Consider the following 13,412-nt stretch of genomic DNA (forward strand, 5'->3'; position numbering starts at 1 on the left):
CATTCTCTACCTTCCTCTAGTATTGGTACCATAAGCAGAACAGTCCTGCCATGGGACTGCGGTTGTGGTTCCTTTTTGTAAGTCTCCAGAGCTCCCTTGGTTCTCAGTAATTTTAAAGCCTGGTGTTTGAGCATCCCTGCAATTCAGTAAGCCATCAATACCTTTTTAAAAATTTCCTTTTAAACGGACTCAATCTCTGCTGCTTATTACCAAAAAGTTATTCATATTTTTATCACTTGTAACTAGAGTACACAGATATAAATCATATGTATTTTAGAATATGAAAAATGTTAAAGCTATTGAGTGTGTCCTTCATGTTATAAAATACTATAAACACACAATTGTAAAGTATTACATGTTTAGAAATAAATATATAAAAATGCACAGTTTTTAAATCTAATTAAAGATTACACAAATGGAAAATACTGGGGAATGATATTGGTAATATTATATGGTTATATTGTGTGTCTACAAATGTGTAACAAATCCTAATATTATGTACAATTATTACAAATTTGGAAAAAATAAAGATTATAAAAAATACAGAAGAGTAAATTTTACTGTGCAATTTTTAAAACGCTCAGTATTGATAATAAAATTTTATTTCCTACCACTGAATTAAGGGGAAAGGGAACTCCAATAAGAGAAGCCATCAATGGTGCAATATCAGCCTACAAAGAGAAAAAAAAAAATCAGTTCTAAGAAGTCTATGGATGTAAACATAGAAATAATTTAATCCAACTATATTTTTAAAAATAATCATGATTGTCATAACCAATTACCTTTAAACATTCAGTTAATACACAAAAGATGTTAATCCCTTAAAATGTCATTTGCTAAAAATGAACTTCTGAAACAATAAATTTGAAAAGTAAACATTAAGTCCTCAGTGCAAATACATGAAAACAACGATCACTTATTCTATTAGCTAAAATAACCTGATCATTTACATCGGTTTTTCAGTATTATGCAAAAGAATGCCTTAACTAGTAAGAAAATATACAGCAAAGACAATAACTACAGAAAAGTGTACAGAACTAAAGAAAGTAAGTATCTTACTTACTATTCAACTGTCTTTAATAAATATCATCTTCCCCAAACTGGAAATCTCTAAAGTCCTTCTAATTTCCCTTTTGTCCTCTCCCAGAATCTATTATTGGCCTCCTCTAATCTGTTCATACAGCACCTAGAATTCTTTCACATAAATTTGAATCATTTCATTCTCAAGGGCTTCAAACATTTCTAGAACTTCCCCAACTTTCTATAATCCACAGTACCCATAAGGTGCCACAGGATCTGTGCCTATCTTCCTCTGCTCCATACCACATAGCCTTAACAATTTCTTACACACCAAGTACCTTCTTTCAGAGCTCTTTGCAAATGTTTCCCCTTTGCCTAGAAAGTCTTCCTGCTATGCACTGAACTCATAATTCCTACTTATTCTTTAACCTCAACTCAATCCTCAATTTGAAACTTTTGCTGACCAACACACTTGATCACATCCATCCACTATTTGTTATTATGGCTTTACCGGTCTCTTCTATAGTATTTAATACAGCTATAATTCACATTTATTTGTATACTAGTTTGATTAGTATCAGTTCTCATCTCTGACATATAATCTTCCCAGGGAGAGATTGTGTTCACTTTTACTTATCATTATATCCTTCCAATTAGCATAAAATGTAAAACACTGCAGGCATGTGACAGTGTTGATTAAAGGAATGAACAGATTCTTATCTAAGTAGATATGAATGAAGCAAGAGTTTGACAGCAGACTGAGTATTTAGATAGCAGTAGCTGAATAATGTTCAATTTCAGTTATGATCCAGTCTGGCTATAAGAAAAATATGTTCTAGTTTTGTGTTTTTCCAACTTTGACAATGGTTTTCAAGTGTGTGTACATGCACACGCGCATTTGTGTATTTATTTATCAATGGACCTTTATTTATTTATATGTGGTGCTGAGAATCAAACCCAGTGCCTCACACTTGCTAGGCAAGGGCTCTACCACTGAACTACAACCCCAGCCCAACAATGGGTTTTTAATTGTAAATTAATGAATAGATATTCTGATTTCATAATTGTCATTTACTTAGTTAATATGCATCTATCTTGAGATCATAAAATAAGAAACCTTCTTGTTATGCTGACAAGTGGCCTGAAAGTGGGAGCCCAGACCTTGGTTTGTCTACCACAGTAAGGAATGTAAACTTATGCATGACATGGAAGGCAAGATACTCCTGCCACTTTGGAAGCCACATCATTATATCCCATGTCTTCTACAAATAGTGAAAATGGCTCTCTAAGTAGCATATCCTAAACAATGACAACTGTGGGTTTCATATTTACAGATGCCACAAGTCTAACTTTATTAGGTTTTCCACACACTTTCCTATAACAGAAAATTTATAGTTGAGTAATTTATACTCTCATAATTTTTCCTCATTACATTTGTAAGGATGGTGGTTAAGTAAAAAATCAAAATATAGTTAAAGGCAATATATATGTTAAAAAAGAAATGGTAACAAACACAATACAGAAAAGAAATCCCTAATAGATCTGTATTCAGAGAAAACAATGAAACTATAATAAATCATCACAGAAATATAACAATCACGAAAATTCTAACTGATATAATATGAATTATCCAGTGTTATTTGGAGTGAGCTTTCTTTTATTGTCACTTGGGATTTTTAAATATTTTGCCAAGGAGAGATTAGTTGGGCTAAAATATTTGCATTGAAAGTATTCTCTTTAGTTTGGAAATGTTTTTGGAAAATCTTTTGTCATTCTTATTAATAGGCCTACTTTTCATATTTTTCCCCTTTCCCTTACCTGCTCGTTCCCCTGGTCTGCTTATCTTTCTTTGATTCCTCCCCATCCCCACCCCTTTTATTATCTTTTCTCCTCTCCAGCTTCCACATATGAGAGAAAATATACAACCCTTGACCTTCTGAGTTTGGCTTGGTTTGCTTAACCTTATCTCAAGTTCCATTGTTTTCCTGCAAATGACAATTTCATTCTTCTTCATGGCTGAATAAAATTCACTGTGTATATATATCCCAATTTCTTTATCCATTCATCCGATGACCTACAGTAGTTCTACAGTTTGGCTAATATGAATTGTGCTGCTATAAACATGGGTATGCAGGTATCACTATAGCATGATGGCTTTAATTCATTAGGATAAATACCATAAAGTGGTATAGCTGGGACTATACTATTTTATTCTAGTTCTAGTTTCTATTTCTAGACTTTTTTCTGGTTCTGCGAAGAACATCAGTGGTATCTGATGGGGACTGCATTGAATCTGTATATTGCTTTTGGTAGGATGAACATTTTAACAATATTAATTCTGCCTATTCATGACCATGGAAGGTCTATTCACTTTCTTTTGTCTTCTTTAATTTCTTTCCTCAGTGCTCTAGGTTTTCATTATAAAGGCCTTTCTCCTTCTTGGCTAGATTTATTCTTAGTTTTTGTTTTTGAGACTACTGTAAATGGAATTATTTTCCTAATTTCTTTCTCAGCATTTTAATTATTAGCATATAGGAAAGCAACTGGTTTTTGTATGTTGGTTTTGTAACCTGCTACTTTGCTGAATTTCTTTATTAGCTTGAGCAGTCTTTTGGGGAAGTTTTTTTCAGTATTATAAGTATAGGATCATATCATCTGCAAACAATGACAATTTGACTTTTTCCTTTTCTATTTTTATCCCTTTTATTTCCTTCCATTGCCTAACTGGTCTGGCTAGAATTTCTGGTACTGTATTAAATAGAAATGGTGATAGTAGTCTTGTTCCAAATTTTAAAAGAAATGCTTTCAGTTTTTCCACATTCACTACAATGCTGGCTTTCAGTTTTTTACATAGAGCCTTTATGATGTGGAAGTAGATTCCTTCTATCCCTAGTTTCTTCAGTGTTTTTGTCATGAGCTGAAATTTGTACGTTTTTTCTGCATCTATTAAGAAGACCAAGTGATTTTTGTCCTTAATTCTATTTATGTGATGGATTACACCTAGCTTTGCATATGTTAAACCATTCTTGCATCACTGACAAAAAATTTGGTCAGGATATACTTTCCTCTTAATATGTTGTTGAATATAATTTGATAATGTTTTATTAAGGATTTCTGCATCTAAGTTCAATAGGAATATTGGTCTGTAGTCTCCTTGATATGTCTTTCTCTGGTTTTGGTATGAGTGTATATATATATATATATATATATATATATATACACACACACACACACACAGAGAGAGAGAGAGAGAGAGAGAGAGAGAGAGAATGAGAAGATGAGTTGTTGGTAGATCTCTATTTTATTCATTTATCTGCAGTGCTGAGAATCAAACCCAGTGTCTCACACATGCCAGGCAAGGCGCTACCCTAAGCCACAGCCACAGCCCCTGTTGGCAGGCTTTTTATTACTGCTTCTATCTTATTGCTAGCTATTGTTCTGTTAAGGTTTTCTATGATGTCTGTATTCAATTTAGGCAGGCTATATGTGTCTAGGAATGTATCCATTTCTTGATTTTCCAATTTATTAGTGTAAGTTTTCAAAATAGTCCTTAATGATATTCTGGATTTCTGTGATGTCTATGGTGATTTCTCCTTTTTCATGTCTAATCTTATTAATTTGAAAGTCTCCTGTCTTCATTTTTGGCTTATCAACCTCGTTTATCTTTTCAAAGAATCAGTTCATTTCCTTGATCCTTTGTATTTTTTTTTTATTCTCTATTTCACTGATTTTGGTTTTGATCTGAATTATTTCCTTCCTTCTACTGATTTTGGAACTGGTTAATTATTTTTCAAGGCCAATGAGATGCATCACTCCGTCATTTTTATTTGGGATCTGATTTTTCTGAAGTAGGCATTCATAGCTATAAACTTTCCTCTTAGAATTGCTTTCACAGTGTCTCAGAGATTCTAGTATATTGTACCACTACTCTGATTTGATTCTAAGAATTTTTAAATCTCTCCTCTGATCTCTTCTATCAGCCACTCATCATTCAAACATGTATTTTCAATATCCATGTGTTTATATTGTTTCTACAGGGTTTTGTTGTGTTGATTTCTAATTTCATTCCATTATTATCTATAGAAGAAATTATATCAACTTTTTTATTCTTTCTAAGTGCTTTGTGACCTAAAATACAGTCTGTTTTAAAGAAGGTTCCATGAGTTGCTGAGAAGAAAGCATATTTGACTGTTGTTGGATTACATGTTCTATAGATGTCTGTTGTCCATTTAATTTATAATATTTTTAAGGCCTGAGGAACCTTAACTGAGTTTATAACTGGATAACCTATCTATTTATGAGAAAGGTATGTTGAAACCACATAGTATTATTGTATTGGGGTCTATATGAGGCTTTAATTCAAGTAGTTTCTTTTATGTTAATAGGTACACCACCATTTGGGGCATAAATATTTACTATTGTTGTACCTTCTTGTTGGAGTGTGTCCTTTACCAGTATAAAGTGACCATCTTTGTCTCTTCTGATTAATTTTTGGATTGAAGTCTGCTTTGGCAAAAACCAGAGTAGCTACTCCTGTGTGTTTTAGGATCCATATGCATGGTATATCAATTTCCATCCTTTCACTTTTAGTGTAGGGCAGTCTTTGCCTGTAAGGTGAGTCTTATGCAAACAACATATACTTGGGTCTTGTTTTTTAATGCCTTTTGCCAGCCTATACCTTTAATTAGAGAGCTGAGATATTCAATGCTACCATAGTGAGATATTTATTAATTCATACAGTTTTGATTTATTTCCATGTTTAATTTGGACCTGTTTATCATTTGCTGAGCTGTTCTTCAAATGAGATTTGTTCATTTGTGAGCTCTGGAGTTTGTTTTTGATTTCTTCTGTGTGCAGTACTTCCTTTAGTATTTTTGTGGTGGTTTAGTAGTCATAGATTCCTTTAGTTTCTGCTTAATGTGGAATGTTTTTATTTCTTCTTCAATTTTGAAGGATATCTTTGCTGGATATAGCAATCTTGGTTGACAACAATTTTCTCTTGAATCTAGAACATAAGTTTTGGTTTTTAGAGTCTGTGCTAAGAAATCAGGAGTAATTCTGATTGACTTGCCTCTATGACCTGATGATTTACTGTGCTTTTCATTTCTTTAGGGCCTTTAAAATTCTATCCTTGTTTTGTAAGTTAGGCATTTTCATTATAATGTATTATGGAGAAGTTCTTTTCTGATCTTGTCCATTTTGAGTTCTGAATGCATCCTCTATCTGGATGCTCATCTCAATCAAAAGGTCGGAAAAATTTCTGTATTATTATTTCCCTGCAGAGGTTACCCATTTTGTTAGCCTGCATCTCACAACTCTCTTCGATTGCCATAATTTATTTTTTTAGTTACTATAGTTTTCTTCTCGATTTTGCTTATTTATTTTTATTTTTAATTATACATGAGAATAGAATGCATTTTGATAGAATATATACACATAAATAACCTATTCTATTCGGTTTCCACTCTTCTGTTTGTACATAATGTGCAGTTACCCTGGTCATGTATACAAATCCAAGGCTAGGAAAGTTATGACCAATTAATTCCAATAATTCTTAAATTTGGCATCTTAATGTGATCTCAGAGTTCTTGTACATTATGATTGGCTACCTCTTTTCTTTTCTTTAATTGTCTGAATGTTCAAGGCCACCCACTTTGTCTTCCAGCTCTGAGATTTTGCCTTCAGCATGAGCTCCTCTATTAGAAAAACTTAACTCAGTATTTTATTTGATTTACTGTGCTTTTCATTTCCTAGATTTCTTTTTGTTTTTTTCAATAAATATCTTTATCTTCTTAGTAGTTTTTCCTGTGTTCTCTTGGACCTCATGAATCATTCTCTTGAATTCTTTATCTGACATTTCATCCACTTCAATATCTTTACAGTCATTTGCTGTAAAGTCAATTCCTATTTTTGTGTTTTTCACTGAGCTGCCAGTTGGAGTGGTTGAAATAGCTCTTAGCTTCCCTTCTCACCAGTGAAAGATAGGACAAAACGGTAATTACTGTCAGTTGGAGTTTTGTCTGCACGGATCACATCGTTGCATTCCCAAGATGAGGCTACTGCAAAGTTCTATTTTTCATATTTTTAATCCAAATTTCTTATAGGAGATAAAATTAAATTTGAACATGATTAAATTGAAATAGACACCTACCTGATTGACATCTTGCCTCTTCCAGGACTCCAGTCTCCATTCTGAAAGACACAATCAGACACAAGATAAGATTCAAAAAAGAATAAACCACTTGATTTTTAGGAGTGTTCAATACTTCATGGAAAAACACAGATACTGGAAATAACTCTCTTTTAAGACAAGTATGAATAAAAAAGGCTGCTTAAAAGGCAGAGGTACATGTTTCTTAAAAAGAATTTTAAAAGAAACCAGGCATGGTGGCGCATGCCTGTGATCCCAGAGGCGAGAGAGGCTGAGGCAGAAGGATTGCAAGTTCAAAGCCAGTCTCAATAAAAGCAAGGTGGTAAGCAACTCAGGAGACCCTGTCTCTAAATAAAATACAAAATAGGACTGGGGATATGGCTCAGTGATTGAGTGCCTCTGAGTTCAATCCCCGATACCAAATAAAAACAAAACAAAACAAAAAAAAAGAATAACCAAAAAGCAAATATTTGATGTTTTCTGTGGTTTATTAAGCTTCTTAGATGCTCATTTAGAGAAAATTGTTTTAAAACACTGTCTAATGAAGGAAAGACAGAATTTAAAAAGTACAATGATGACTATCTGTATGACCACAACTCATTACAATCTTGTTTCAGAGAGTTATTAAGGCAACTGATAGCACAGTAGTCAACACAAGTTTGTTTTTGTTTGTTTTCTTTCTGTGATGGCAGTGGCTTACAAAATATTTTTACATTGTAGCTGTGAAATTCCTATGATTACTAACCCCAAATGTTTAAGATAGTATACTGACTTACTATTAAAAATCTTCAAGGATGACCCAAAAGGTTCTACCAAGAAACTTCTAGAACTAGTAAATGAATTCAGCAAAGTGGCAGGATATAAGATATAAAATCAACACCCATAAATCAAAGGCATTTCTGTATATTAGTGACAAATCCTCTGAAATGGAAATGAGGAAAACTACCCCATTCACAATATCCTCAAAAAAAATAAATAAAATACTTGGGAATCAACCTAACAAAAGAGGTGAAAGATCTATACAATGAAAACTACAGAACCCTAAAGAAAGAAATAGAAGATCTTAGAAAATGGAAAGATATACCTTGCTCATGGATAGGCAGAATTAATATTACCAAAAGCACTTTACAGATTCAATGCGATTCCGATCAAAATCCCAATGGCATTCCTTGCAGAAATAGAAAAAGCAATCATGAAATTCATCTGGAAAAATAAGAGACCCAGAATAGCTAAAGCAATTCTAAGCAGGAAGAGTGGAACAGGCGGTATAGCGATACCAGATTTTAAACTATACTACAGAGCAATAGTAACAAAAACAGCATGGTACTGGCACCAAAACAGGCTGGTAGACCAATGGTACAGAATAGAGGACATAGAGACCAACCCACAAAATTACAACTACCTTATATTAGACAAAGGTGCTAAAAGCATGCAATGGAGAAAGGATAGCATCTTCAACAAATGGTGCTGGGAGAACTGGAAATCCATATGCAACAAAATGAAATTGAATCCCTTTCTCTCACCATGTACAAAAGTTAACTCAAAATGGATCAAGGAGCTAGGAATCAAACCAGAGACTCTGCGTCTAATAGAAGGAAAAGTTGGCCCTAATCTCCATCACGTGGGGTCAGGCCTCAAATTCCTTAATAAGACACCTATAGCACAAGAGTTAAAACCAAGAATCAACAAATGGGACGAATTCAAACTAAAAAGTTTTTTCTCAGCAAGAGAAATAATATGTGAGGTAAACAGGGAGCCTACATCCTGGGAACAAATTTTTACCCCTCACACATCAGACAGAGCTCTAATCTCTAGAGTATAGAAAGAACTCAAAAAGTTAAACACCAAAATAATAAATAACCCAATCAACAAATGGGCCAAGGACCTGAACAGACACTTCTCAGAAGAGGATATACAATCAATCAACAAATACACGAAAAAATGCTCACCATCTCTAGCAATCAGAGAAATGCAAATTAAAACTACTCTAAGATACCATCTCACTCCAGTAAGAATGGCAGCCATTATGAAGTCAAACAATAATAAGTGCTGGTGAGGATGTGGGGAAAAGGGTACACTTGTACATTGCTGGTGGGACTGCAAATTGGTGCAGCCAATTTGGAAAGCAGTATGGAGATTCCTTGGAAAACTGGGAATGGAACCACCATTTGACCCAGCTATTCCTTCTCGGACTATACCCAAAAGACCTAAAAAGAGCATACTACAGGGACACAGCCACATCAATGTTTATAGCAGTTCAATTCACAATAGCTAGGCTGTGGAACCAATCTAGATGCCCTTCAATAGATGAATGGATAAAAAAAAAATGTGGCATTTATACACAATGGAATATTACTCAGCACTAAAAATAACAAGATCATGGCATTTGCAGGGAAATGGATGGCATTAGAGCAGATTATGCTAAGTGAAGTTAGCCAATCCCTAAAAAACAAATGCCAATTGTCTTCTCTGATATAAGGGGGGGGTGACTGAAAATGGGATAGGGAGAAGAGCATGAGAAGAAGATTACCACTAAATAGGGAAGAGAGGTGGGAGAGAAAGGGAGGGAGAAGGGGAATTGCACGGAAGATGGAAGGAGACCCTCATCATTATACAGAATACATGTATGATGATGTGAGGGGAAAAAAAAAAGAAGTGTGTCACATTAGATTGGGTAGAGAGAAGTTATGGGAGGGGAGGGAAGGGAAAGGGAGGAAGGGAAGGACAGCAGAATAAAATAGACACTAGTATTGCTGAATGTATATATGTGACTGTATGACCAATGTGATTCTGCAACCTGTACACTCAGAAAAATGAGAAATTATACCTCATTTGATTCAAATGTCTGATATGTCAAGATCATCGTACTGTCATGTGTAACTAATTAAAAAAAAAATAGGGCTGGGGATGTGGCTCAAGCAGTAATGCACTCGCCTGGCATGCGCAGGGCACTGGGTTTGATCCTCAGCACCACATAAAATTAAAAAAAAAATAAAGATTGTGTGTCCACCAAAAACTGAAAAATAAATATTAAAAAAAATTCTCTCTCTCTAATAAAAAACATATTATTTATAATAAAGTTTTCTTAAAATCATTTGGATATAGAAAAGAAACTATAATTTGAAAAGTGATTATTAAAAATTATTTTAAAATGTTAATTTTAGTTTTACTTTCAAATATAATGTTTATAAAATGATAAAAACAAATACTTATACCTTTCAAAAACTCATCCTCAAATTGTTGAGCTGATACTTTTTGGGGATACTTGATTCCAGCTCCCCAAGTGACTAAAGGAGTCAAAGTCTCTGAAGGATGACCAGCCCCATGGGAACCTATAAATAAGGCATCAAGAGTAATAAGACACATATAAGAACTTATCACTATTTTAAAAATATCTTGTTTTAAAGAGTTAATCCATATATCACTAATTCTAGCCACCACATTCTAAATGCTTGTAGATTTTCAAAACAATTAGTTTGAAATATTCCCATAAGTCAGAGCATCAAAACAAACAAGTAAAAACAAAAACAATAATAAAACAAGAATGTCTGCTGCGTAACTTATTGAAAGAAGAAAATTAAAATAATAACAGGAAATGATGGAGAAGCTGTTTCTATTACCAGAGTAGTATGGAGAAGAAAGAACATGGGAGGGCTCCTTGAGGGAGTAACCACTCAGACTTGGAGCAAGCAGTATAGGCTTCTGCAGAGAACAGCAAGGTCTATGGATCGTTTTCTTTCAGGCCTCTTAAAGCTGGTATAGCTAAAAAAAATCCTTCATAAAGTAGACCCAGCCACTAGGATTCTTTCATGTGTTCTGGAGGTCCACACCTCATCTTGACATTCATTATTTCATTCTCTTGAGTACACAGTACTTTTGCCTTGGGAGTCTAACAGGCAACATAGGCTTATTTCAGATAGAATTTTAGCAGTTCTAGGCCCCTCAGTAATACTGTCCTAATATCACCCCTTTATCATCATATATGGTAAATTCTAGGCAGACAGATATTTCTTCTCCATACTTTTTTTTTCTAGTTTTTCATTTGCAAATACTTCTTCTTACAATTAGAAAAAAAGATTCTTTACATAAGATCATTCTTTTTCCACTAACATTTTAAGGATATGACTACTCTGTGCTAGCCACTTTACATGAAATAAGACACCTAATCTTCTCAACATTATAAGATACCTACAAACTACATTTTTCACTATTTTACCTGTAAGGTACATATCACTTAAAGAGATACTAACCCCAGTCTGTCATTCCATGGTCAGAGGTAAAAATAAATGCTGTTTTTCCATCATTTCCATAAAAATGTTGAAACATGGAGACAATTTCTTTTACTCTATCATCAACTATTTTAATGTTGTCTTTATACTCCCTGTTTATAAAGAAGCAGAAGAGCAAATTAAATTAACTTGAAGAGAAAACATTTATTCAAAAATGGACTCTTTACATTCAATGTTAGGAATTCATAAAATCCTTTTAGTCTTTAATACAAATCAGAGCTCTTTAGATTATGAAAAATAATTTTTTCTCCTTTAAAGAACAAAAGAACCTGAAACAGTTTTAAAAGATGGTTTAAAAGGAGGTACTGATTAGCACATATATTTTAATGAACTCTTTAGGTCCCAAATGAGATAACGATGACTTCATATTCTCTGATAATATAAACTCTGCTGTTCTGACTATCTGAATAGATAAGTGTCACTGTTTCAAGGATAGAATGTCTTCATCCTAAAAAGAGTCTGATATGTCTTGAGCAAATTATATTTAACCTTTCCATGCAGTTGAACAAAGATGTTCTCATATGAATATATCAATCAATTAAACAATACTGGCAGTTATTTCAATATACTTTATATTTGTATTATATGTATCAATACAAATTCAAAATAAGGAATAAAAGAGATTTCTTTCTCTTATGCTCTGCCAAAGTGAGAAAAAAATTTGCTACTATATATAAAGAGTGCCATGAAAATATATAGAAAACTTTATATCATTATTTGCTAGATACAATGCAATGAAACACACAAGGAATTACATCTTTTTTGTGATGTCAAAATTAACATCATAAAAATATTTTTTATTTCAAGATTAATTGATAAATTTCTAAAATATAGATATTTTAAATGAAATATTTTTCTTTGCCTTGATAATGAAAAGAATATGGAATATATGTACAGGAGATCTTATTTTAATAAGTAACACAACTATAGCACATGTAATTTTAACTACTCTACAATTTTTTAATTTTTTGGTATTGGGGATTGAACCCAGGGGTGCCTTACCATTAAGTAACATCTCTTATGCTTTTTATTTTTTGAGACAGGGTCTTGCTAAGCTGCCTAGGCTGGCCTTGAATTTGTGATACTCCTGCCTTAGTCTCCCAAACTTCTGGGATTACCACCCATCTTATATCTCATATAATTAAGAATTTGCTGTATATTATACTACTTCTTTAAAATATTAGCTCTGTTGTTATAAATACAAAGAAAATGGCATAATAATTTAGAATTTCAAGGGGCATAGCGATTCCCCTCAAACAAAAAAAAATCAAATTGAACACATTAAAATTACCTTGATGATGGTCGGTGGGCATGTCCATTTGTATCAAGTCCTAATAAATGTAAGAAAAAAACTACCTTTTCTTCATTTACTTTAGAAAACAAAGATTGATTGTTTCTGGCAGCATGAAAGAAGTCCTATATGTAACAAATCAGTTTAAAAATTAGTTCATTTATTTTATTTAAAAGGTAACAGAAAGGAGATCTTAATTTTATGAAAACTTAACATCACTGTTATGACATACCTAACTTAATAAAATATAACAGGTTGAAGAAAAATTTCAGCGAGAACCAAAAATAGAACTGATTTATTATTTTTAAATATATTCAGAGCTGAACCAGTTCTCTTTCTCCTGTCCGCTACCATTCTAGTCCAACCATAATCTCTCATTAAGAACATTGTGAGTAGATTCCTAAATACTTTTTTTACCTCAGCAAGAATCTGTTCTTCACACTATAATAGAAAAATATCTACTTAATGAAATAAAATTCAAAAGTTATTTATTGCATAATGAAAAATTGGATTCCTGACCCCTTCCAAGACAAATGATTCATCTTATACTCCTATACACATGAACATATATGCAAATACCCATGGAAAGTACTTTTAAGTAATTTTAAATAAGCCAACTGGCTATACCAAAATATATCATTGTTGTTTATATAAATGCCTC

The 13,412-nt window shown here is 33.1% G+C and overlaps 1 protein-coding gene across 7 annotated transcripts in view; it reads right to left on the minus strand.

Moving 5' to 3' along the window:
• Positions 1 to 13,412, minus strand: part of Pign (phosphatidylinositol glycan anchor biosynthesis class N) — a 118,553-nt gene that overhangs the window by 84,515 nt on the left and 20,626 nt on the right. For all 7 annotated transcript variants that reach the window (XR_006848153.2, XR_006848152.2, XR_009225289.1 and 4 more), the window contains 5 exons: positions 12,752 to 12,876; positions 11,422 to 11,552; positions 10,387 to 10,503; positions 7,172 to 7,212; positions 612 to 671 (listed from right to left, as the gene is read on the minus strand). Coding sequence is in view for 4 of the 7 variants with exons in the window: in XM_046428196.2 (XP_046284152.1) it covers positions 612 to 671; positions 7,172 to 7,212; positions 10,387 to 10,503; positions 11,422 to 11,552; positions 12,752 to 12,876 (474 nt within the window). In the remaining 3 variants the exon portion in view is untranslated. The remainder of the gene's footprint in view (positions 1 to 611; positions 672 to 7,171; positions 7,213 to 10,386; positions 10,504 to 11,421; positions 11,553 to 12,751; positions 12,877 to 13,412) is intronic.

The sequence above is a fragment of the Marmota monax genome, unplaced genomic scaffold, assembly GCF_021218885.2.
Source record: "Marmota monax isolate L192 unplaced genomic scaffold, Marmota_monax_Labrador192_F-V1.1 WCK01_AAM20220418_F8-fsc00201, whole genome shotgun sequence".
NCBI classification, from domain to species: domain Eukaryota; kingdom Metazoa; phylum Chordata; class Mammalia; order Rodentia; family Sciuridae; genus Marmota; species Marmota monax.